Source organism: Chrysemys picta, chromosome 3 (genome assembly GCF_011386835.1).
Source record: "Chrysemys picta bellii isolate R12L10 chromosome 3, ASM1138683v2, whole genome shotgun sequence".
NCBI lineage: Eukaryota > Metazoa > Chordata > Testudines > Emydidae > Chrysemys > Chrysemys picta.
The window spans coordinates 69,099,610-69,126,666 of record NC_088793.1 but is presented as its reverse complement, the minus strand read 5'-3'; the positions used below and the strand labels follow the sequence as shown (position 1 = coordinate 69,126,666).

Sequence of the window (27,057 nt, the reverse complement as noted above, 5' to 3'; positions counted from 1 at the left end):
TGAGGAGGGCTTTAAACTAGGTTCGACGGGGACAGGTGAGCAAAGCCCACAGGTAAGTGGGGAACATGGAGACCGGGGAGATGGGTCGGAAACGAGAGGGAGTGTGGGCTATATTGTCAGAGAGAAAGGAGGGTCAGGACAAAACTGGGAGGAAAGATCAAACCAGTATCTTAGATGCCTATATACAAATGCGAGAAGTATGGGCAATAAGCAGGAAGAACTGGAAGTGCTAATAAATAAATACAACTATGACATTGTTGGCATCACTGAAACTTGGTGGGATAATACACATGATTGGAATGTTGGTGTGGATGGGTACAGCTTGCTCAGGAAGGATAGACAGGGGAAAAAGGGAGGAGGTGTTGCCTTATATATTAAAAATGTACACACTTGGACTGAGGTAGAGATGGACATAGGAGACAGAAGTGTTGAGAGTCTCTGGGTTAGGCTAAAAGGGGTAAAAAACAAGGGAGATGTCATGCTAGGAGTCTACTACAGGCCACCTAACCAGGTGGAAGAGGTGGATGAGGCTTTTTTTAAGCAACTAACAAAATCATCCAAAGCCCAAGATTTGGTGGTGATGGGGGACTTCAACTATCCAGATATATGTTGGGAAAATAACACAGCGGGGCACAGACTATCCAACAAATTCCTGGACTGCATTGGAGACAACTTTTTATTTCAGAAGGTTGAAAAAGCTACTAGGGGGGAAGCTGTTCTAGACTTGATTTTAACAAATAGGGAGGAACTCGTTGACAATTTGAAAGTAGAAGGCAGCCTGGGTGAAAGTGATCATGAAATCATAGAGTTTGCAATTCTAAGGAAGGGTAGAAGGGAGAACAGCAAAATAGAGACAATGGATTTCAGGAAGGCAGATTTTGGTAAGCTCAGAGAGCTCATAGGTAAGGTCCCATGGGAATCAAGACTGAGGGGAAAAACAACTGAGGAGAGTTGGCAGTTTTTCAAAGGGACACTATTAAGAGCCCAAAAGCAAGCTATTCCGCTGGTTAGGAAAGATAGAAAATGTGGCAAAAGACCACCTTGGCTTAACCATGAGATCTTGCATGATCTAAAAAATAAAAAGGAGTCATATAAAAAATGGAAACTGGGACAGATTACAAAGGATGAATATAGGCAAACAACACAGGAATGCAGGGGCAAGATTAGAAAGGCAAAGACACAAAATGAGCTCAAACTAGCTACGGGAATAAAGGGAAACAAGAAGACTTTTTATCAATACATTAGAAGCAAGAGGAAGACCAAAGACAGGGTAGGCCCACTGCTTAGTGAAGAGGGAGAAACAGTAACAGGAAACTTGGAAATGGCGGAGATGCTTAATGACTTCTTTGTTTCGGTCTTCACCGAGAAGTCTGAAGGAATGCCTAACATAGTGAATGCTAATGGGAAGAGGGTAGGTTTAGCAGATAAAATAAAAAAAAGAACAAGTTAAAAATCACTTAGAAAAGTTAGATGCCTGCAAGTCACCAGGGCCTGATGAAATGCATCCTAGAATACTCAAGGAGCTAATAGAGGAGGTATCTGAGCCTCTAGCTATTATCTTTGGAAAATCATGGGAGACGGGAGAGATTCCAGAAGACTGGAAAAGGGCAAATATAGTGCCCATCTATAAAAAGGGAAATAAAAACAACCCAGGAAACTACAGACCAGTTAGTTTAACTTCTGTGCCAGGGAAGATAATGGAGCAAGTAATTAAGGAAATCATTTGCAAACACTTGGAAGGTGGTAAGGTGATAGGGAACAGCCAGCATGGATTTGTGAAAAACAAATCATGTCAAACCAATCTGATAGCTTTCTTTGATAGGATAACGAGCCTTGTGGATAAGGGTGAAGCTGTGGATGTGGTATACCTAGACTTTAGTAAGGCATTTGATACAGTCTCGCATGATATTCTTATCGATAAACTAGGCAAATACAATTTAGATGGGGCTACTGTAAGGTGGGTGCATAACTGGCTGGATAACCGTACTCAGAGAGTTGTTATTAATGGTTCCCAATCCTGATGGAAAGGCATAACGAGTGGGGTACCGCAGGGGTCTGTTTTGGGACCGGCGCTGTTCAATATCTTCATCAACGACTTAGATATTGGCATAGAAAGTACGCTTATTAAGTTTGTGGATGATACCAAACTGGGAGGGATTGCAACTGCTTTGGAGGACAGGGTCATAATTCAAAATGATCTGGACAAATTGGAGAAATGGGCTGAGGTAAACAGGATGAAGTTTAACAAAGACAAATGCAAAGTGCTCCACTTAGGAAGGAAAAATCAGTTTCACACATACAGAATGGGAAGAGACTGTCTAGGAACGAGTACAACAGAAAGGGATCTAGGGGTTATAGTGGACCACAAGCTAAATATGAGTCAACAGTGTGATGCTGTTGCAAAAAAAGCAAACATGATTCTGGGATGTATTAACAGGTGTGTTGTGAGCAAGACACGAGAAGTCATTCTTCCGCTCTACTCTGCTCTGGTTAGGCCTCAGCTGGAGTATTGTGTCCAGTTCTGGGCACCGCATTTTAAAAAAGATGTGGAGAAATTGGAAAGGGTCCAGAGAAGAGCAACAAGAATGATTAAAGGTCTTGAGAACATGACCTATGAAGGAAGGCTGAAAGAATTGGGTTTGTTTAGTTTGGAAAAGAGAAGACTGAGAGGGGACATGATAGCAGTTTTCAGGTATTTAAAAGGGTGTCATAAGGAGGAGGGAGAAAACTTGTTCACCTTAGCCTCTAAGGATAGAACCAGAAGCAATGGGTTTAAACTGCAGCAAGGGAGGTCTAGGTTGGACATTAGGAAAAAGTTCCTAACTGTCAGGGTGGTTAAACACTGGAATAAATTGCCTAGGGAGGTTGTGGAATCTCCATCTCTGGAGATATTTAAGAGTAGGTTAGATAAATGTCTATCAGGGATGGTCTAGATGGTATTTGGTCCTGCCATGCGGGCAGGGGACTGGACTCGATGACCTCTCGAGGTCCCTTCCAGTCCTAGAATCTATGAATCTATGAATTTGTAAGATCAACAGGCACCTAGAAACAGCTATGTTGGATCAGACCCAAGAGGCATCTAGTCCAGTATCCTCTCTTTGACAGTGGGCAGCACCAGATGCTTCCAAGGAAGGTATAAGAACCCTAGAGAAGGTAGATGTGGGATAATCTGTCCCCCATATTAGGTCTCATGAGGCTCTCTAACGGTTAGAGATTTACTTAAGCCATGAAGCATGAGGTTTAAGATCCCTTCCAAAATTTTATTATCATTAATTATGACAGAAAGTGGACAACATAGTGACTATTTTATTACATATCTTCCCAGCTAAAAACAAGAACCCAAATAAGAACTGACCATGTGGAGGTTTGCACAGCCCTAGTTTCAAAATAATATGGATAGAAGACTCTGAGCCAAGGCTATTCCAACATAATACAATAGTGAAGCATCATTAACTTAAAACTCATCTCTGAATACTTTTACCTACTATTGTTAAAAGTAATATTTAAGGCTACTATAAAGAAAAAGGATAGAGAAAATCTATTTTTAGTGCTATTCTATGCATTTAACAGCACTTTTGGCATAATCATTTTCTCTGTTCACCTAGAGTCAGTTTTCCCTGTTTTTTATGTCTTTCGCAAAACAACTGGGAAGAAAACGAAAATTTTTAAAAAAATAGGAAAATATGTTTGTAAAACCACAATTATTGAGAAGACAACTCAGGGCAGGTGTAATAACAAACTTCTTTTAACTTTTTTTTAAGCAAATGAATAGATGTCAAGGTAGCTGTGTCTGTGGAACACTGCCTGAGTGGAACACTGCTATTAGACAGACACAGAAAATAAGATCCTTTTTCCTAATTCAACATGAAATTTATGTGAACCATGTCACACGATACTGCAGCATAAATACTGTATTATGTTAGTATTGTAGACAATAAAAGTGATTTTTCTAATTTGCTTTTGTTCAGAAAATAATACTTTTGCATTTCAAATGCTTACAAAAACTTGTGATGTAGGTACAGCAGTCTTTGCTTGAACAGTGTTTTTTAACTGCTCTATTTGTGCTGCAAACTGCTTGTCCATCATTTCAACTTCTTGTGCACACGTGATCACATCAGACTGGAAAGAGAACATACCTCAGGTAAGGAGTGTGACAGTCACAGAAAAATAAATAGCTAGCAGAAGCTATTTGACTACTTGCATTCTGCCTTTTTTTGGGCAGTTATATTTTAAGGAGTGGCATGCAACGTAACTTCTAAATAGAGTCAGAATTTTACAGCCAGAAGGGCCATTAGATCATCTAGTTTGACCTTCTGTAGATCATAAGCCCTCAACACCATCCAGCACCCACCCACCCACTAAACCCAACAACTGAAATCAGAGTAATGTATTACAACCTGCAGGAGACTAGACTAGTATATGCCACATGCAGAGAACAGGAGGCCCCTGCAATGGCAGGGAAATTATTAAGTGAGATATACTCAGATATTCCTGGAAAGTGACCCATACCTACATGCTGCAAAGGAAGGCGAAACCCCCCGAAGATCACTGCTAATCTGACATGGGGGAAAATTTCTTCCTGACCTCACACATGACAAACAGCTAGACCGTGAACATCTGAGCAAGAACAGCCAGCTAAGTGCCTGAGAGAGAGAATGCTCGGTGCCAATTCATAGCCCTGGCCCTCCCCATCCAATGTCCCATCTCCAGCAGTGTCCATCCCTGATGCTTAAAGGAAAGAGATAAAAAAACTCCACTCAGAATACATTGGGGATGTGTGAAATCCGTTCCTGACCCCTGCAGGTGGCTGGCTGAATCCCTGAGGCATGAACTTTTAATATATCATTCTAGCTGCACAGCTCAAACACAGCACCAGGATTTCTTTCCTCAAACATATACCCCTATTTTACTTTGTAGAATGCAATTTACACTGATATTAAGATATCCTAAAGAATCCATAAAATATAATGTGATATCTCACCAGAATGATGCAGAGAAAGGCTTCATGTTGTCTCACATTGAACAGTGCTTCCTTTAACATAGATAATCTAGCTTCTATATTTCTGTGTGGGCTCTCACACATCATTTCCAAGACAGCTGTGTAGCGGTATGCCAGATCTTGGGAGGCACGAAGCTCTGCATCAATAGGCTGCGTGGCTGCTGGAATGGCTTCATTCAGAATAGCTGGTACTATTTATACAGATTTAGTATGAGATGCATAGGAAGGTAACAGATATAGAAACACATCATGGTAATCATGCTAGATAGCTAATATTTTAGTTTCAATACTTCGATCAGAAGAATCCTCCAACAGATTTTGGAGCGTAAGCTCTTATTGTGAGACAGCACACATTTCCAAAGTTTGTTTACAAGACCCAACCATTACGTACACTGCTGGTCAAATGGTTCTTAAAAATGACAACTTTTCTGTGAGGAAAATGCTACAGTATAGTCTGGGATTATGGAAAATTAGCTTTTCAGACGGTCTTGGTTCAATTTTGGGCTCTTCCAAAATTTTCTGTGTGACTTTAGGTAAAGCACTTATGTGCCTCAGTTTCCCCATCTGTGAAACTGGGATGATAATAATAATACTTCCCTGCCTCATAAAAGTGTTATGGGAATGAATTAATTCACATTTATGAGATGCTCACATAGTACAGTAATGGGTCTATATAAGCCCAGAAAAAGAGAAAAATATAATATTGCTTATTAAAATGAACTATTTTTGCTCTTACTGGACACGGTGCATTATAACCCCCCCACAAAATTCCATAAGCTGCACAATGGGAGTCCAAAATCTTTGAGCTGATGGTTTTATAATTAACACTTCTTCCTTAGAGCCTCATTATCAAAGGAGGGTATAAACAGCCGTGCATCCATTACATTCTACATTTGGACATGTAACTAGACATCTGTGCATGCAAAAGAGGTAAGCTGCACACTCAGAGCAAACAGTTGTGCCATGTGGGGTTTTTTATGCATTCCTCTTTATATGTGACTTAACATTAAAACATAGGCAAGCAGCAGAGGCTGTGTGGTGTAATGATTAGACTCAGAGAGAAGATCTGAGTGGCAAAACTGTTCATTTCTATTCAGTCAGCTTTGCCCACAATTTGCTGCATGATCTTTAGAAAAATCACATAAATCTCTTTAATTCATCTTTTTCAATCTGTAAAGTGAGGTAATAATGCTGTATATACCTTTGTGAAGAGCACTAAGAACCCTGAATTAAAGGTGCTCTAGGTGCAAAGTATTATCTCGATTATCCAAATAATCGGTAGAATAGTTGATTATTTGCATGTTCACAACTCACAATACATGTTATTATTTATTTTTGTATAGCATTCATTCAGAGTTACTAGAACATTTTACATATAGTGTCTTAGCCTCTATATCGGGGATTGGCAACCTTTGGCACGCGGCCTGTCAGGGAAATCCGCTGGTGGGCCGGGACAGTTTGTTTACCTGCAGCATCCACAGGTTTGGCCGATCGCAGCTCCCACTGGCCGTGATTCGCCGTTCCAGGCCAATGGGGGCTGTGGGAAGCAGCGGCCAGCACATGCTTTGGCCCACACCACTTCCTGCAGCCCCCATTGGCCTGGAACGGTGAACCGCAGCCAGTGGGAGCTGCGTTCAGCCGAACCTGCGGACGGTGCAGGTAAACAAACCGTCCCGGCCTGCCAGCGGATTTCCCTGACAGGCCACGTGCCAAAGGTTGCCGATCCCTGCTCTATATGAAAATACAATTAAACTAGTAGATTACAATATATCATATATATTGCAATCTTATTTCCATTGAACAGCCATTTAAATAATAATTCTGATACATTTAGCAATGAAATATTTAATAGCATTGGTTGTTTGTGGGTTGCAGGGCTCAACAGACATGGGGCTCACTTCTGGCTTATGTCCCCCTAAAGCTCATGCTTCAGGCTTTCAGTTGGTCAACAGCAGGGGGTCAAGAAGGGATCCCCCCCAACCTCCTTCACCCCCGCATATTGGGAGTTTGTTTTTTTTTAAATCCCCTTCTTTTGAAGCATCAGGGATAGCAACAACTGGAGATGGGGCACTGAGTAGTCCAAGGCTATGAGGGGGCACTGAGCATTCTCTCTCTCAGATGCTTGGCTGGCTGGTTCATGCTCATATACTCAGGGTCTAACTGATCACTATATATGGGGCCAGGAAAGAATTTTTCCCCATATCAGATCAGCAGTGACCTTCGGGTTTTTTTGCCTTCTCTGCAGCGTGTGGATGTTGGTCACTTCCTTGCCAGAATTATCTTGGTCTCTATCATTTAATCATTTCCCTGCCACTGCAGGGGCTTCCTGCACTGGTGCACATTGGTCCTGCCTATTCTCTGCGCGTGGCACATAACAGTTGAGTCTCCTGTGGGTTTCATTTAGTTTGGTGTCATTTCTGTTGTTGGATTTAGTGTGCAGGTGCTGGGTGGTGTTGGTGACTTGCGATATACAGGAGGTCATACTAGATGATCTAGTGGTCCCTTCTGGCTTTAAACTCTATGGCTCTATATTTTAAGTAGGGAGTCAAAAATAAGAGCAACAAGGAAGTTTAGCCATCTCTTTGGGCTTACTATTTTGGGCTATCTGGCTGCACACTTAAAAAGATTCCAGTGCATCAATTTACATTGTTATAGTTATCTAAACAACCTGAAGGGCTCAAGACTTAAGAGATTTTTGAGTATTCAAGAAGAATTGGGAGAAATTATCCAAAATTATCAGAATTTATGTATTTTCTGTCCCATGGATTTCTAACATCTCATGCAATATTAGATTAAAGGTATGCTCTACTGTAAATATTTTGACAGTAGCATTTTGACATTTGCATTGATTGGCCTTAAGCATTATGCAATTCATTCATCTAATAGTTTATTTTTCCTTCAGGCTTACTGACACTGGGCCAAATCCTGCTCATCTTGAGTAGCGTGAAGTCATGAGGCTAGAGGCAAGAAGAGTCTGGCTTAGGGCTCATAATTTTAATTCAATAATATACCTACAGTCATCAATGCCTTCTCCTCCTTTCCCACAGTCCTTGTTGAATAACCGAATTCCTGTGACAATCATAGTAAGTTCTTTCAGTTGTCGCTCTTTGTCCTTCTTACTGAGAGAGAGAAAAACACCCAGCTCCGTCTGGGGAAACACACTCTGCAGGGCAGCTGAAAAGATTTAAAAAATAACAGCAGGTATAAGAATGAAACTGAAAATACTAGGGAAACAAAACTAACTCCTCCTTATGGGTAGTTGTGAAAATAGCAGTGTATTCTAGATTTGGAGAGATGCTTTGGCTAGGGTTACCATACGTCCTCTTTTTCCCGAACATGTCCGGCTTTTCGGCAGTCAAACCCCCGTCCGGGGGGAACTGCCAAAAAGCCGAACATGTCCGGGAAAATGGCGGCTCTGCTCCTCCCCGACTCTTCAGCTCTGTTTAAGAGCCGGGCTGCCCGAGTGCTACCGGCTTCGGACAGCCCCCGTGCCTCCAGACCCTGCGCCCCCAGCCGGGCACTTCCCCTCCCGGGCTCCGGCGGCGCAGGGTCCGGAGGCACGGGGGCTGTCCGAAGCCGGTAGCACTCGGGCAGCCCGGCTCTTAAACAGAGCCGAAGAGTCGGGGAGGAGCAGAGCCGCCGCGGCTGGAGGCTCTGCTCCTCTTCGGCTCTGTTTAAGAGCCGGGCTGCCCGAGAGCTAACGGCTTCGGGCAGCCCCCGTGCCTCCAGACCCTGCGCCCCCAGCCGGGCACTTCCCCGCCCGGGCTCCGGCGGCGCAGGGTCCGGAGGCACGGGGGCTGCCCGAAGCTGGTAGCGCTCGGGCAGCCCGGCTCTTAAACGGAGCCAAGCTGCCCGAGCGCTACCAGCTTCGGGCAGCCCCCCTGCCTCCGGACCCTGCGCCCCCAGCCGGGCACTTCTCTGCCCGGGCTCCGGCGGCGCAGCGTCCGGAGGCACGGGGGCTCCCCGAAGCCGGTAGCGCTCGGGCAGCCCGGCTCTTAAACAGAGCCGAAGAGGAGCAGAGCCTCCAGCCGCCGCGGCTCTGCTCCTCTTCGGCTCTGTGTAACTTACAGTGTCAGTTACGCAGAGCCGCCGCGGCTGGAGGCTCTGCTCCTCTTCGGCTCTGTTTAAGAGCCGGGCTGCCCGAGCGCTACCGGCTTCGGGCAGCCCCCGTGCCTCCGGACGCTGCGCCGCCGGAGCCCGGGCAGAGAAGTGCCCGGCTGGGGGCGCAGGGTCCGGAGGCAGGGGGGCTGCCCGAAGCTGGTAGCGCTCGGGCAGCTCGGCTCCGTTTAAGAGCCGGGCTGCCCGAGCGCTACCAGCTTCGGGCAGCCCCCGTGCCTCCGGACCCTGCGCCGCCGGAGCCCGGGAGGGGAAGTGCCCGGCTGGGGGCGCAGGGTTCGGAGGCATAGGGGCTGCCCAAAGCCCGAGCGCTACCGGCTTCACGGTTTGCCGGGCAGCCTCCAGACCCTGCGCCCCGGGCTGGGCGCTTCCCCTCCGGGGCTCCAGCTGCGCTGGGGAAGCGCCGGCTGGGGGCGCAGGGTCGGGGGGCTGCCCGGCAAACCCTGAAGCCGGTAGCACTGGGGCAGCCTTTCCCCCCTGGCTGGGAGTGGGAGGGAGGAGGGGGCGGAGTTAGGGTGGGGAAGGGGCGGAGTTGGGGCGGGGCTAGGGGGTGGGGAAATGGGCGGGGCCAGGGCCCGTGGAGGGTCCTCTTTTTTTATTTACAAGATATAGTAACCCTAGCTTTGGCGCTCACAAATTAATAATTTTACCACACCTATTGTTGGAGACGAGCAAATAACAAAGCAGACAGGCTGATATGCTATCAAGCTATTTTATGCCATAGAAATGATTTATCTAAAATTCAGACTATTAGTAACAAATATTTTTAAAGCTGCCACAATTTACAATATTTACTAGTATCTGGGCAATTGGACGTTTTAATGAAAGAGTCAGACAGCCTGATTCCCAACTCACACCAGTTTCACACCAGGAAACTCTACTAAAGTCAATAAAATTATTCCAGATTTACATTGTGTCAGAGCAGAATCAGGCCCAGACTTTATTTTCCCACAAGGGATGCCCAGTATCAGATACTTTGACTGGTTACTGACCTGTTGCCTCCCTAACAACCTTGATGTCTGTAGGGGATCCGAGGCCAGAGCGTAGCAGAACATAGCTAACAATCTTTCGGTAAATGCTCTCCAGCTCTTCTCGTGTACGAGCACGATTATCTGTGATTTCTCTGCTCACAGGGGCCAGCCTGGCCTCTAGAATGCGATGCTGCTCATTAAGTAACTCAACTGGGAAGGAAAGATATTTGAGAAGTGCTACGTTACAGCCAAATATTATTCTCATTTTTGGTCTAGCCTACGTAGAGTGACATAATTTTCACTGGACTGAACTTGCTGTTTGTGCATTTTGGGCCTGCTCCACATCCCAGTGGCTTTGGATCAAGCCCTTAGATTTGCTAATTTTAAAAATCCACTACAAAAGCCAGTGCTAGGCAGCAAAAGCTTTCAAATAGTTTTCACAGTTTATCCTGATGCCCTATGAATGTCCCATGCCTCTCAGCTCTCCCTGTCCCAGGAATATTGTGACTCTTATTCTCCTCCTTCTCTTTTCATGTTCCCACCCAGACCTTCTCTGCCATTTTAAGTCACTGGGCACTGATCAGAGACAACATACAATATTTATATATAATAGCCAAAGACAAGTATCTGCCTAATTCACTGGGATTGTAATATTTGTATTTTATGAAATAATCTCTGGACTATGCAAACTCAATCCATTTAAAATAGACGGTCCAATAATGCTGATCCTTCTCAATTGTGAAAAATCAACAAATGGACAAATTCTGCTCTCAGGTCACACAAGCACAGTTCTAGAGTAACTGCACTGAAGTCAATGGACCAGTGTAACTGAGAGAAGAATTTGGTTCAAAGAACCTAGAATGTTGCCTTTCTATAAAGGTAAATCTCGCTCTCGCTTAAAAAAAAAGCGAATGTGTTCTGTCTTCCAAGTCCATTATACATTCCTTCTATGTTACATCCTTGCTGTAATACTGTACTTCCCATGATAGACCTTGTGGCACTCTGTACCTCAAACCAGTAATTATGATATGTTTTGTACAAAGTATGCCATGTAAGATATATAGGAAAGGTCATGATCTCCTGAAACCTATTGTTCCATCAAAATATGTATATTATTAGTGTGTATGAAAGTATGAGATTTTGCTGTACGGTTGTTATTGAAATATGTTGTAAGTTTGGGAGTTGTCCCTTGCTAGTTCTTCAGTGACAACAAAGGAGGTGATCCACACCCAGGCAGGTGTTAAACGACCATTAATCAGCAGGGCAGTTGTAGACAAGGGATTTACAATTCTGTAAGAGAAGAACCACACAATGGGGATTGTTCAACCCTGTGACTCAACAAGGCCAATCATAGAATATCAGGGTTGGAAGGGAGTTCAGGAAGTCATCTAGTCCAACCCCCTGCTCAAAGCAGGACCAATACCCAACTAGATCATCCCAGCCAGGGCTTTGTCACACCTGACCTTAAAAACCTCTAAGGAAGGAGATTCCACCACCTCCCTAAGTAACCCATTCCAGTGCTTCACCACTCTCCTAGTGAAAAAATGTTTCCTAATATCCAACCTCAACCTCCCCCACTGCAACTTGAGACAATTACTCCTTGTTTTCTCATCTGGTACCACTGAGAACAGTCTAGATCCATCCTCTTTGGAACCCCCTTTCAGGTAGTTGAAAGCAGCTATCAAATCCCCCCTCATTCTTCTCTTCTGCAGACTAAATAAGCCCAGTTCCCTCAGCCTCTCCTCATAAGTCATGTGCTCCAGCCCCCTAATCATTTTTGTTGCCCTACGCTGGACTCTTTCCAATTTTTCCACATCCTTCTTGTAGTGTGGGGCCCAAAACTGGACACAGTACTCCAGATGAGGCCTCACCAATCTCGAATAGAGGGGAATGATCACGTCCCTCGATCTGCTGGCAATGCTCCTACTTATACAGCCCAAAATGCCGTTAGCCTTCTTGGCAACAAGGGCACACTGTTGACTCATATTCAGCTTCTCGTCCACTGTAACCCATAGATCCTTTTCTGCAGAACTGCTGCCTAGCCACTTGGTCCCTAGTCTGTAGCAGTGCACTGGATTCTTCCATCCCAAGTGCAGGACTCTATAGTTGTCCTTGTTGAATCTCATCAGATTTTTTTTGGCCCAATCCTCTGATTTGTCTAGGTCCTTCTGTATCCTATCCCTACCCTCCAGCATATCTACCACTCCTCCCAGTTTAGTGTCATCTGCAAACTTGCTGAGATTGCAATCCATGCCATCCTCCAGATCATTAATGAAGATATTGAACAAAACTAGCTCCAGGACCGACCCTTGGGGCACTCCGCTTGGCATGCCTGGGCTAGTTTCTTTGCAGGGACATGGACTAAAGCTATGTTTTCATTGCACTTTTGTTGTTAAAACTTCTGTCGGTCGGGGTGTGATAAAAACACAAAAAGTTTTAATGACAAAAAGCGCCAGTTTGGACAGCACTTTGTCGGTGGGAAAGCTATGCCCCTCGTTGGGGTGGTTTTATTTTGCTGGCAGGAGAGCTCTCTCTTGTGGCAAAAAGCTGTGCCACTGTAAGGTACAAAGTGTAGACATAGTCTAAGAATATAATATCAAGGACAGTGGCATTGTGCTTTTACCTTTATCCTCCCCCACCTACACTGGAAGCAACACGAACACTGGGAAAACAAAGACTTGAACTGAGGAGACTGGTCTCAGGCTTAAAGGGAAAGCCTGTTTATTAAGGACTGTAACCAACCTGTAACATCCAGAGGGGTGAGAAAACTGCTTGATCCAAATATTGTTCACTCTAATAAGGTTCAGGATTTAGACTGCATGCTTACCTTTTATTTTCCTTGGAACTATCTCTGAACTTTAGTGCCTACCACTTATAATCACTTAAAATCGATCTTTCTGTAGTTAATAAATCTGTTTTATATTTTACCTAAAACAGTGTGTTTTGGTTAAAGTGCTTGGGAAATCTCAACTCAGACAGGGCCGGCTTTAGGCCGATTCCCCAGAATCGGGCCCCGTGCCCAGCCAGAGCGCGGCAAGCTTGCGGCCCCGCTCCCTGGGTCGGAGCTCCAAAGCCCCGTGGCCCCGCTCCCCGGGTCAGAGCTCCAAAGCCCCACAGCCCCGCTCCCCCGGCCAGAGCAGGGCAAGCCCCGCTCCATGGGCTGGAGCCCCAAAGCCCCGTGACCCCCATCCCCGGGCCGGAGTGCAGCAATCCAAAGTGCCGCCGAAGACTCGGAGCACTGCCCGGTGAGTATAAGCCCCACGAATCAGGCCTCGCACTTGCTAAAGCCGGCCCTGAGCTCAGATTACAAAGGCCAGTGTGTATCCTCTCCACACTGAGGGAGAGTTGGACTGAGTAATGAATTTACACTGGTCAGGCTTCTGACCAGGGCAAGATACTACAGTTCTGCGGTGCAAGGCTGGAGGCTTGGCAGGTTTGCTGGTGTCTTTCTCTGTGCAATTCATGAGTGGCTCAGGGAACATTCATGCAATTTAGCTAGTTGTGGAGCTCCACATACTGTTGTACTGAAAGATAACAGCGCCGGGAGAGGTTTGGTGCTTGTCACTAGCAAAGCATTGTGAGACAGAGCCCAGGCTGGAGAGTTAAGGGGGCACAGCGGTACCCCAGTTCAGGTTGTACCCCAGGGAGCCTCTCACAGACCTATCCTATTATCTATATCTATACAGTATGCTAAATAAAGAGTAATATTAAAATACAGATGAATCAATATAGTTAGATACAAGTTTTATTATCTGACACTCATATTTAATATTTGTACATATTAAAATTACCTCGGTTTGTATAATTCATATCAAAGTAAACTTGCATCTTAATAGTGTCCAGGGATGGATTTGCTGTGTCAAGAAGTCTACTAACACAGAGCTAAGAAGAGAGTTGTAAAAGTTAATTCTTTCTAACCACTTAGAATTTTCGGAAACATCAATAGCAACGTTACCATTTTGACAGCCACTCCTCCCAGTTTAGTGTCATCTGCAAACTTGCTGAGATTGCAATCCATGCCATCCTCCAGATCATTAATGAAGATATTGAACAAAACTAGCTCCAGGACCGACCCTTGGGGCACTCCGCTTGGCATGCCTGGGCTAGTTTCTTTGCAGGGACATGGACTAAAGCTATGTTTTCATTGCACTTTTGTTGTTAAAACTTCTGTCGGTCGGGGTGTGATAAAAACACAAAAAGTTTTAATGACAAAAAGCGCCTTCCTCTCCCCATTTCTCATTCTCCCAATAGAACATGGTGAATAGGTATATACTACCCCTAGGAAATGCAGAATCTGTTCTTGACTACAGAACCATGAGAATGAAGTATGATGTTAGTTTTCAAAATGCTTTAAAGGAATCTTAGGAAATTGATCAGGTAGCTAAAAATCACCAACCTACAAACTGGTATGATTTAGTATTTGTTAAGTGCTGATAGGATGTTCGGTGCTGTATAGAAAAATCTCCTACTGAGACTGATTAGCAATTAAAGATGCTTTCAATATTTCTGTCTGCTATTCTCAGTCTCTCTCTCCTCGAATATCTGGTTATACTGTAACTCCAGGAGGCAAAAAATATTTCATTAATCTAATCTTCACCTACCTTCTAATAATTATGCTGAGATCTCAGTAATTTACCATAACATCACTTTAACAAGTAGTTAGATTGTTTAGATTTCCCAATGCATATACAACAATACAGGTGGCTTTGCATAATTGTATATGTTAGCCTGTGGATGGCAATGGCAGGTATGTTCTGTTACTATAAATACAGAGCAGATATTTAAGTTTCATTTCTACATAAGTATGTAAAGTTTCTGAACTTTTGGAGAATTTTCAGAATTACCTTAATAAGTTTTTGCACATCATTTTTTGTGAGGGTTCGATCCACATTAAACTCATTCCTTGGATCCAAAACGACAGCTTTCACCTGCAGATTAGCAAAATATGTTATTAGGGGGACTACTCACAGTGAGTAAAATTACAGTAAGTCCTAGCAAGGCTAGAGCCTAAGAACAGAGTTTGAAAATTGTGGCCAATGTGCGCAACTGCTAAATCTTTATACTTGTCTGTTTAGTGAAAATTATGTTATTAATCTTAGGGGGATATTAACATGACCTGAAGGCATTTAAACAAAATAATCAATGGCTAAAATATTAATTTTGTTCTTACCATGAAAGCCACCAAGGTTTCAGACACAGTTTGCCCTTTCATGGCACATTCTTGTCCTATTTCACGAATTATATTCTTTATGACACTTTCAGCCTGAGAGTGAGACATTCTGGACCAACAATACATTAACAGGTTTGATGTTTATTACAGTGCATCATACATTTGTCTTTCATTCTCTGTTTTCCCCACCACAACATTTACTGACAATCGTGAGATTACATATTCTTTTCTAATGCCCTCAGCCTCTTAAATTTTCAATAACAACTTGACTAGGTAGCAGAGGTGATTTATGGTTCACTGGACCAAAAGTGACAAGAATATTTCCAAACAATAAGAAACTAACACAAAACAAGATTTGAAGGAAAAGTACAAAAACTGATAATAAAAGATTAACCCAGATAGCTTTTGTCTAACAGATGGAATATTTCTTATTAGATGAACAGGACTAACTCAGCAATCAACACAAAAGCAGGAAAAAATGCATCAGCTTTAAGGGAACAAAAATATTTTTCACATCAGCTGAGGTCTCCTTGGAAGCTGAGGGAACAAAAATCTCACTACAATCATTAACAGTACTTCTGACACCACTGTTCCCTCTATTTTTTTACATCCATGTGCAGAATGAATTTTGTTATGTGTACCAATATGGAGGTGATGTATGGCAGGGGTGGGGCTGAAGGGTTCAGAGTGTGGGAGGGAGCTGAGGGCTTGGGCAGAAGGTTGGAGTGCGGAGGGATGAGGGCTCTGGCTGGGGGTGCGGGCTCTGGGGTGGGGCTAGGGATGAGGGGTTTGGCGTGCAGGCTGCCCCAGGGCTGAGGCGGGGAGAGAGAGGACTACCCCCAGCCCTCTCTTGCTGCAGCAGCTCCGGGCCAGGGGAGAGTCATCTCTCCCCTGCAGTTCCAGTGGTGCCGGGCTGGGGGAAAGGTGCCTCTCCCCAGATGCGGCAGCTCCAGCGGGGTCAGGGGAGGGGCGCATCTGTCCCCACCTGCAGCAGTTCTTGCTGGGTGGGGCTGGGCCAAACCGCCTCTCCCTGCCTGCATGGCCCTTGTAGCCTGCCGTGCAGCTTAGAGGGAACTTAGTCTGATATGTGAGGCAGAATTCTGACCAGGACAAGTAGATACCTTTTGTTTGTAGATTAATGGCAAATTATTGAACTACAGGTAATCAACCCTAGGATTCCAATGACCATTCTGAGAACTTCCAGTTTTCCATGTGTTTAAGAAATGAAATAAAATTATTACTTAATTTGAGAGATGATTAGGAATTCCAATTATTTGGATCAGGAGACTGGTAAGAGGATGTTAAGCCTTCTACATCATAAATTCAGCTCTAACCTGGTGACTGAATATTGTTATCCTCTGATGCATATTCAGTGTGAAGTGAGTGTTGGTCTCAGTTCAGTTCCTAGATCAGGTGCCTTCAATTAGAGCTCATTGAAATATAGGATTTTTTTTCTTTTACACATTTTTGTGAAAAATTTGTCCCTGATTTTTTCCTACAAAAATTCCAGATGTAATTTTTTTAAATCAAGTCTTCCCACAATACACTATAGTTGGCACCAAATCACATCTTTCTTAGAAATCTCAGAAAAGGTCATGGAAATGTAACTACACTCATACCTTATAGGGGTAACTCCAGAATGAGGTTTGAGCATATTGGTAGTTGGGGGAGCTTATACTGCTGCTGCCAGGGCCAGATTAACGCAGGGGCTTTAGGGGTTGCAGCTCAGGGCCTTGGGGGGCCCCGCAAAAATAAATCCATAATTTATTTATTGGCCCCTGCCCCCAGCACTGTCCCCGCAGGCGCAGGCAGCACACGGAGATACACTATCCCCCTCCCCCCAGGGACACGCAGAGACATGCCAGCAGCCAGCCACTTCCAGGAGCGGCATGGGGCCATGACATGCAGCCTGCCTGAGCCCTGCTGTGCCACCGGCAGGGAGCAGCCTGTGGTAAGCGCCTTCCGGCCGGAGCCTACACCTCACACCTGCTCCTGCACCCCAACACCCTGCCCCACATCAGAATCCCTTCCTGCACCAAACTCCCTCCCAAAGCCCGCACCCTCTCACCCCCTCCCAAACTCCAATCTCCTGCCCCAGCCCTGAGCTCCCTCCAGCACCCAAACTCCCTCCCAGAGCTTGCACCCCACACCCTCTCCTGCACCCCAACACTCTGCCCGAGCCTGGAGCCCCCTCCTGCACCCAAACTCCCTCCCAGAAACTAATATAACAGCTGTTCTAAGGTAAGAAGTAGGCTATTTTGAATTAACTTAACTATATTCTAAATGTTTTAAGACTGAAATGTAACCACAGAACGGCTTTATGTTAATTAAAAGGCAAGTTTAGTATAGCATTAATAGCCTCCATGCCGTAATTGTGATCATTTTGTTTTCAATTAGGAAAAAGACTTGTATACAAAGGCCCCACAAAATCTAATCGCCCTGGGCCCACAGGAGAGTTAATTTGGCCCTGACTGCTGCCCATGCTGTACCTCTTCCGAGAGTAAATACAGGACTCCAGTGACCAGGGCCATCAATCGGGCACTTTTCACAAGCACAAAACTCACCTGAGAAGTAAAACAATTTAATACAAAATATGTTTATGTTTCTGCAAAACTTTATCTACTGGGCATGCGTGTTATCGCCCCCGTGATAAACAGAGCTACAAGGGGTCCAGCTCGAGACCAACCACTCGCCCTCCCGCAGGGCCGCCGCTCGCACCCAGGCGGAGCGGAGCGCAGCGCCGGGAGGGTCAGACGGGGACAAGGCGAGCGACGCTCGATTCCGTTACTCTGGCCGCCTCCTGCCCGCCACAGGCCGCCCCCCGCGCCGCAGCTCCCGGCTGGGCGGGGACACTCCGCGAGGAAGCGCGCGCGCAAATTGCCCCTCCGCGCATTTTGCGCGCCCCTCGCTGCATGTACAATGCGCACGCGCGGGAGGGGAGTTTCTGCACCAGGGAAGCGGCATTTTCCCTCCCCCAGGCTCCCTCTCCCCCACCCCGGGGAGCCTTCTTTACCCGACCCCATGAGAGATTCCCAGCCTCTGCTGCCGCCCCGCCCCGGCTCCCCTCGCCTCTACCCGGACAAACAGGAGAGTTTCCTGCCCCAGACGGGCTAGAGAGCGGAGGATCGTCCTCAGCCGGCCGCTCGCGTTTCCATGGAGATAGAACGCGGCTCCCCAGCGGGCGGGGCTGCTCTCTGAGCCGGGCTGAGCGAGCACGTGGGCGGCGGGGCGGCCCTACCGCGCGGTGATTGGCGGGCGGGCGGGAGGTAACTGCGGCCCCATTGGTTGTGGTCAGGACATGGGCGCTCGAGTGGAAGGGGCGTTAACGGGGGGCCCTGGGACGCTGCCTCGAGGGGCTGCTGCCGAGTCCGCTCTGAGCGGCCTTGCGCGGTGTGGGCCGCGCTACCTGCTGCTGTCACACAGCGCTCGGCTGTGCCCGCTCCTCTCGCCCCGCAACCCACCCACTGGCCCTGGTCTGCAGGCTGGCGCCGGCCGGGCCCAGCAGCGCCTCCCACCCAGTGCTGCTGCTCCGCTGCGGAAGGCGGAGCCGGACCTTTCCCTTCCGGACCTGCCTTGTACAAATCCAAGCGCCGAGGTTCCGCAGAGACCAGAGTTCTGCAGCGTGGTCCCGCTGGGGCTTGTTGGCTTCCTTTGAATGATGGAGTGGGGTGGTACCATATCCACAGCGCCCTTTGTTTTCTGTTTACATTTTATTTCCCCCCGGGACTGTATTGGTGTTTATTACCACAACAACAAAACGGGCGAAAATCGGTGCAAAAAACTATTACTAGTTTTTCTGGGTAAATAACGGGGTTTATTTTGGTGGAGGGGGGGGGGGATTTTCAGGAGAGTAATGCTTTGGTGAACAGAATTCAATGTGGTTTGCTGCAGAAGTAAAACATAACTCAAAACAGTGTGCCACTGCCATGTTTAAGATTCCATATATCCAATCCCCAAATAAAACTTTTCATTTGAATAAACAGTTTACTATTGTAGGCTTAGAACTATTAGCCAGGGGTCAGCAACCTTTCTGAAAAAAGAACAGGAGTACTTGTGGCACCTTAGAGACTAACAAATTTATTAGAGCATAAGCTTTCGTGGACTACAGCCCACTTCTTCGGTATGCATCCGAAGAAGTGGGCTGTAGTCCACGAAAGCTTATGCTCTAATAAATTTGTTAATCTCTAAGGTGCCACAAGTACTCCTGTTCTTTTTACGGATACAGACTAACACGGCTGCTACTCTGAAACCTGTCAACCTTTCTGAAGTGATGTGCTGGGTCTTCATTTATTCACTCTTATTTAAGGTTTCGCGTGCCAGTAACGTTTTTAGAAGGTCTCTTTCTATAAGTCTATAAAATATAACTAAACTATTGTTGTATGTAAAGTAAATAAGATTTTTAAAATGTTTAAGAAGCTTCATTTAAAATTAAATTAAAATGCAGAGCCTCCCCAGACTGGTGGCCAGGACCCAGGCAGGTGAGTGCCACTGAAAATCAGCTCGTGGGCCGCAGGTTGCCTACCCCTGTATTAGCCTATAAATATTTACATTTAATAATTGGGCCATGCCATTTGCAGCGCATATACTCAACTTCATCCTTTTCTCCTGTTTTTTTAAAAAACTGTTTAATACAGATTTTCATTCTATTTTAGTGTGTCAAATTTTTCAGCTGTTCAGATGCGCACGCACTTCAGAGCTTTTGTGCGTGCCTGTTTGTTTGTGTGTATCTTCTAGACGAATACATAGCCTTACTTCAACAGGCAGCTTTGCTCATACACACAGACTAATATGTATTAAAATAATATATATACCCTGTGCAAGGTATTGTATTTTCCTAATAAAACAAGTTATATATATATATAAATATATTTGAATGATAATTAAAATTGGGACAAAAAACACAATACTTTTTATAAAACCCAGGATTTTTTCAGTAAAAATCAATTTAAACTGAAAACAAAGGGGCTTACATATCCAGAGATTGTAAGGCCATAGAACTTCCCCAACACTAACTCCAAGTGCCTACAGTTACAAATTAGGGATGTGAAAGGTTAACCAGTAAGTATAGTCTTACTGGTTAACCGCCCTAAGCATTAACCTCTCTGCTGGCCAGTGCGGGCCCAGCTACGGTGCTTGGCCGGAGCAGTGCCGCCCAGCTGGAGCAGCGCCGCCTGGCTGGAGTGGGCCCCAGCCACTTAAACAGTTAACCATTTAAATATCAGGGGGTAGCCATGTTAGTCTGTATCCACAAAAACAACAAGGAGGCCGGTGGCACCTTAAAGACTAACAGATTTATTGGGGCATAAGCTTATGTGGGTAAAGATTTATTTGGGCATAAGCTTTCATGGGTAAAAAACCTCAGTTTAGATGTTAAAGAATAACGTCTTTCAACATTATAAATCCAAAATGTGAGTATCTTTAAGCGATATTAAAACCTTAGCGTTATTATCAGGCTGTATAATTTTTCTTTGTTATCACGTAATAAATAAGTTCACATGTAATAAATAAGGTCCATAAAAAAAAAAAAGTAACAGCATTAACGCTTAATAGCCTACGAAAGTGATGACATCACACTCCAAGCGGGTAACAGCAAGGAAGGGGATTACTTTCCAAACAACCGGTGTCGGGTTATAACATCGAAAAAGGTCATTTTGTTTCCATGTAAACGATGTAACTAACTGTTTTAATAGGTAAGTGAGTGTATGCTACTAATCATTGAACCTTTAAGCAGTGAAAAGACGTGTTGGGATGGCTGCAATGTGGTTTAAATCGCTATCCATGTGGTGTGTCAGCCATCCTGAACGCTATAATGCTTGCAGTTGGGAGCGCAGTACATAACAATATTAAAATGCCCCATGGCAGAAAGAGGAAAAAGAAAACCCTCAGGAGCTGAGTATCATAAACAAAAGGCTGAGAAGGAAAAGGACCAAGCAAAACAACAGGGATCCTTCTTGAAATATCTTCTCTTTAATCCAAATAAAGATGGAAGCAGTTCACAGCTTCCAGATGAAGGTATATTACTTCGAGATGATGGTAGCTCACATCCACATAAAAGCAGTTTGGAAACTCAAGATGATGGAAACGTACTCCTAGATGAAGGCAGCTCACAGCATTAGACTGATATGGAGAAAATGTATTCACCTTCAGAGACATATGCAGAAATTGAAGTAAATGAAGTAGAAGGAAGAAAGGATGAGGAAGTTACAAACAAGTTACAGTATGCACTTCTTGCATCTGAAGAAGTGAGGTTCTTACCCACGAAAGCTTATGCTCCCAATACTTCTGTTAGTCTTAAAGGTGCCACAGGACTCTCTGTTGCTTTTTACAGATTCAGACTAACACGGGTACCCCTCTGATAAGTTACAGTATGGGGACTCAGCTTCATGGCCCAGATGTAATGACAGTGTGCAGAAAATTCTTGTGGAACATGGACCCGAACAAGTTCATGAATTTCCCTTCCCTCAGGATGGAAATAAAAGAAAATTCTCTGCTCAGCATTACAAGAGGAAACTCATTAAGGGGGAAGAAATTCATCGAAACTGGTTACAATATTCAGTGTCGAAGGACTCTGTGTTTTGATTTTGCTGCAAGTTGTTTAGAAATCAAGCAATTGGTACATCATTTACTGAAAATGGTTCAAAGGACTGGAAAAACAGATCATCAATTCTCTCTTCACATGAAAGAAGTACAGAACATTTGGAATGTTTTCAAAATTGGAAAGAACTTGAATTATGATTGAAGAAAATTTATTTGTGATCGAGGAAAAAGAAGAATATTGGCAAATGGCCTTTCCAACTTCAAATTTGTGATTTCACTCATTTTGTAGTATAATATCCTTTTCGAGATTAACCTCACTAGTAAGCAGCTTCAGGAAAAGAACTTGAACATACATTCTGCTATTCAAAAACTGCAGCAAACTAAAAACATTCTGGAGGAATTCAGAAGTGATGAAGGATTCGAAAAAACACTGGTAGATTCTCTCGAGCTTGCTGAAGAAATAGACTTTCTGACAGAATTTGAACCAGAGCCAGTTTGCATTTGGCAAAAGAAACAGCAATTTTCATATGAAGGACGAGAGACACCCATTCAGAACCCAAAACAAAGGTTCAAAGTGAATTTCTACTTCACAGTTCTTGATACTGCTGTTCACTCGGTTGATGAAAGATTTAAACAGATGCAGCAGCTAGAGTCAATATTTGGCTTTCTATATGATATCCACAGCTTGCAAAAGAAAACAGCAAAACAGATAAGAGAATTTTGTATAAAACTGGAGTCAGCATTGACTAATGAAAATTCAAGACATTGATGCTACAGATTTATGTAGTGCGCTTCAGGCTTTTTGAAGACGACTTAAGAAACATTCCACTCCTGAAGAAGGACTGAAGTTTGTGAAAAACTCACAGTTTTCCAAACATTTTTATAGCTCTATGCATTCTTTTAACTTTGCCAGTTTCCGTAGCTAGTGGGGAACGTAGCTTCTCAAAGTTAAAATTGATAAAAACATATCTGCGTTCAACAATGGTGCAAGAGAGACTTGTGGGACTTGCTACAATGTCAATAGAGCATGAAATAGCTGGAAAACTGGATCTAAAAGAACTAGTGACTGAATTTTCAAAACTTAAAGCAAGAAAAGTCATGTTTTAAGAGCACAGAGTGTTTATTCAGCGTGTTTTGTAAATACAGGTTAAAGTTCATTGAAGAGTTTTCTTATTTCTTTCTATATTGGATGTGGTGGTAATGGCAGTTAAAGCAGGATAGCATAATGGATGATTTTGGATTTGTAGTAATAAAAATTTTAATTAACATTTTTAATGCATTTTTATATGAAATTGGACTAAAATATCATCTAGTTGTCGTGTACAAATCTATTCTGAAAATTTTGTGTCTCTATTTTATTTGATCTCAGAAACATTGGTTGGACAGACAGACGGACAAACCAAATAATTAAGCCTCTGTTTAAAAAAAAAAAAAACTTAAAAAACATTAAAAGGAAAAAAAAGGGATAAATGTTTCCCAGTTTACCAAAAACCTCAGCCTAGATCTGCCCTTGGGGTTGGGGGGCGCCAATTGCATGGTTCGCCTAGGGCGCCAGTTGCTGGCAGCTAGTGTAGGGCCACCCCTGCCTGGGAGCTGAAGGGAGGGGCTGCTAAGGGTAAGAGGGTGTGTGTACCTGGGGGGGGGCATGACTCAAGCTGGGAGGGGCATACCTTTAAATTGTGCCCCCCACTCTCAGCAGGCACCAGTTGTCTCTGGGAGAAGCCCGTAGCCCCACCACCCTGCCACAGGGCAGAAGCCCCAAGCCTCCCCCCCACCCCCAGTCTGGTAGGCAGAGAATGGGGTGTGGGGGCTCCACGAACCGCACTTTAACTGTAAAAGAGCTGCATGTGGCTCATGAGCCACAGTTTGACCACCCCTGGTCTACAGGGAGACCAGGCACTAACTCAAGTTTTGTGGATTCCAGTGATTTTTTTGAAGTTCCTAAAAGTTTGGTATTGCAGCACTCAACATCACAACACCTACATCCCTGAGTGCCTCTGAAAATCAAGAGACTTATTTAAGTACCTAACGGGATTTAGGTGTGTAACTTCAGACAACCACATTTTGAAAATGTTGGGCTTGGAGTCTGGGATTTATAGGACTTGATGTTATATTGGGGGCACCCAGTGTGGATTTTTATGCAAAAATGTGATACAAAATTGTGCAGTTTTTTCTCTTTAGCATTTTGGTGAGCTCCTGTAGGCTGATCTGAGTTAATAATTATTGCTTGTTACATCCCACTATGAGATTTGTCAAGCACAAGTAGAAAGGAAAATGGACCATCTGTTCTTACCTACTAATTTCCTTTCTTTAATTAATCATGTGTTGACAGACATAACCATACTTTTCTTAGAAACTGGCTCAGTAAAAATCTGGTCAGATGGATAATTACTTAATTTTTGGATTGTTAATTGTGACAAAGTTCTGTCCTTGACTCCGTGGGTCCTGCGTTTCCTGATGGATTTTTGCTAGCCTCAGAGGCTCACTGTGACCCTCCACATAGCCCTTCTCTCTCTAGAGGCAAGGGTCACAGTCTACTGAGCCATTTTCATCATAAGCCAGCAAGGAAGGTGAGGAGAAACAACCCTCCCTCACACAGTCTCTGTTGTCTCCCAGTATCAGTGATTAATCAGGGAGGGGAGGGGGGAGCCCAGGCCCACCCTCTACTCCGGGCTCCAGCCCAAGGACCCTAAATTTAGCAGCTATGAAAGCTGACTTTTGGAAATAGAGCATGTACAATTCCCTGGGCTACTTCCCCACAGCAGCCCCCACTCAAAACCTCGGGGCCTCCTTCCTAGCACCTGATATGGATTCATACTACTTCATTCCTCCAACAGCTCCCTCCTATAGCTCCTGACACCCACCCCACACTGACTAACTGAGAGGCTTTTAACTAGTTCCAGCCAATCCTTAATTGGCTTCAGGTGTCCCAATCAATCTAGCTGTCTCTTCTGCCTTCTAGAAGGATCTTAATTGGCCCCAGGTGTCTTGATTAACCTGGAGCAACTGCCATTTGGTTACCATGGTACCAGGGATTGTTTAGCCTGGGGCTAACATACCTGTTCCTCACTACTTTACTGTAGCCATCTGGCCTTGCCCCATCACATAATATAAAAAGTAGCATGTTTAAGCTTTCTGATTCTGGGAAGAGTGTACCAAGATGGCAGCTGTAGCCCCAACTACAATAGAACCGCTCTGGACTTGCCTCCCTCCCCCCATGGTTGAGAGGAGGAAAAGGCTAGTGTGATTGATGTCAGTTATGAGTAGTCAGCGAAAACAAATGATTAAGAATGCAAGAAGAAATTTTTCCATCCCTGATTTTTTTCAAATTAATTTGAAACATTAATGTAGCATTAACTTATTTTTTTCTGATGTTTCCCTTATTTCCATTTTTTAAAGGAAAGAAAACCCCTGGCTATGGCACTTAGGAGTTGTGTAATTAAGTTTTACACTCCTCCAGAGCAGGGGCGGGCAAACTTTTTGGCCTGAGGGTCGCATTTGGGTATGGAAATTGTGTGGTGGACCATGAATGCCCAGTGGGGGAGAGGGACTCTATGGGGTGTAGTATGGGGGGGCTCTATAAGGGATATTAACCAAGGGGGGAGGAGGGGTGACTCATGGGGTGTGGCACGGGGGGGGGGCTCTACATGGGTGGTACCGGGGACTCTTCGGGGCCCTGCCGGCAGTGACACCAAGGCGGCTGTATCAGGCATGGGCGGAGGTACCCTAGCTGGGACCCTGGGCAGTTTCAAGGCTCTCGAGAGTAGGGCCATGGGAGACTTGGAGGGGATTGGGTACACTGCCACGTGCGGGGGGGAGGCTGCTGCCTAGGGGCAGGGTTCCAAACCTGGAAACAGTGTGGTGAAGTTGCACCTGCGCAGTGTGGCTCTCCATGCCGGAAGATGGTGCTCATCAAGGGAATTGTGAGTTGGGGGCTGGGGAGCACCGGGCAGGCTGAGCAGGGCAAGTCCCCGACCCCGCTCCCCAGTGTGAGTTCGAGGGCTGGATAAAAACATCTGATGGGCCGGAAGCGACCCGTAGTTTGCCCACCCCTGCTTCAGAGTATTGTAGATGTTTTATGCTACCAACAGTCCTAATAGACATTTTGTATCATGTTTATGTGTAAGCAAATTTTGAATAGTTTACAACATAACAGTGGTCAGTTACTTTAGTGTTGGGGTCATCTAGGTATTTAGATAGATAGAAAAAAAATCAAATTTAACCAAGTGATTATTTCTCATTAAGAACAAGACTCTCATGCAATCTGAAATTTTTAAATTAAGCTACTTTTGAGTTATGGATGCAGGTTGCACTAGATCAGGGGTTCTCAAACTGGGGGTCAGGACCCATCAGGGGGTTGCAAGGTTATTTCATGGGAGGTCACGAGGTGTCAGCCTCCACCCCAAACCCCTCTTTGCCTCCAGCATTTATAATGGTGTTAAATATAATAAAAAGTGTTTTTAATTTATAAGGCGGCGGGGGCACACTCAGAGGCTTGCTGTCTGAAAGGGATCACCAGTACAAATGTTTGAGAACCACTGCACATGGCTCCATGTCTAGTTGGCAGCCGGTTTCAAGCGGAGTGCCCCAAGGGTCGGTCCTGGGGCCAGTTTTGTTTAATATCTTTATTAATGATCTGGAGGACGGTGTGGACTGCACTCTCAGCAAGTTTGCAGATGACACTAAACTGGGAGGCGTGGTAGATATGCTGGAGGGTAGGGATCAGATACAGAGGGACCTAGACAAATTAGAGGATTGGGCCAAAAAAAACCTGATGAGGTTCAACAAGGACAAGTGCAGAGTCCTGCACTTAGGACGGAAGAATCCTATGCACTGCTGCAGACTAGGGACCGAATGGCTAGGTAGCAGTTCTGCAGAAAAGGACCTAGGGGTCACAGTGGACGAGAAGCTGGATATGAGTCAACAGTGTGCTCTTGTTGCCAAGAAGGCTAATGGCATTTTGGGCTGTATAATTAGGGGCCTTGCCAGCAGATCGAGGAACGTGATCGTTCCCCTTTATTCGACATTGGTGAGGCCTCATCTGGAGTACTGTGTCCAGTTTTGGGCCCCACGCTACAAGAAGGATGTGGAAATATTGGAAAGAGTCCAGCGGAGAGCAACAAAAATGATTAGGGATCTGGAGCACATGACTTATGAGGAGAGGCTGAGGGAACTGGGATTGTTTAGTCTCCAGAAGAGAAGAATGAGGGGGTATTTGATAGCTGCTTTCAACTACCTGAGGGGGGGGTCCAAAGAGGATGGAG

The 27,057-nt window shown here is 45.0% G+C and overlaps 1 protein-coding gene across 11 annotated transcripts in view; it reads right to left on the bottom strand.

Annotated features, from left to right (window-relative positions):
• Positions 1 to 18,686, bottom strand: part of CFAP206 (cilia and flagella associated protein 206) — a 38,440-nt gene extending 19,754 nt beyond the window's left edge. The window contains exons 1-9 of one of the 11 annotated variants that reach the window (XM_065590173.1): positions 18,663 to 18,686; positions 17,746 to 17,820; positions 15,257 to 15,365; positions 14,931 to 15,014; positions 13,878 to 13,968; positions 10,108 to 10,296; positions 8,015 to 8,173; positions 4,982 to 5,190; positions 4,000 to 4,119 (exon numbers count right to left, since the gene is read on the bottom strand). In XM_065590173.1, the coding sequence (XP_065446245.1) occupies positions 4,000 to 4,119; positions 4,982 to 5,190; positions 8,015 to 8,173; positions 10,108 to 10,296; positions 13,878 to 13,968; positions 14,931 to 15,014; positions 15,257 to 15,364 (960 nt within the window). In that variant the 5' untranslated portion in view covers position 15,365; positions 17,746 to 17,820; positions 18,663 to 18,686. Of the gene's footprint in view, positions 1 to 3,999; positions 4,120 to 4,981; positions 5,191 to 8,014; positions 8,174 to 10,107; positions 10,297 to 13,877; positions 13,969 to 14,930; positions 15,015 to 15,256; positions 15,366 to 16,875; positions 17,029 to 17,745; positions 18,082 to 18,269; positions 18,472 to 18,662 lie in introns of those variants that run through there. The other 10 variants (XM_005299693.5, XM_005299692.5, XM_024103015.3 and 7 more) reach the window with 10 other exon arrangements.
• Between the last annotated feature and the right edge of the window lie 8,371 nt (positions 18,687 to 27,057).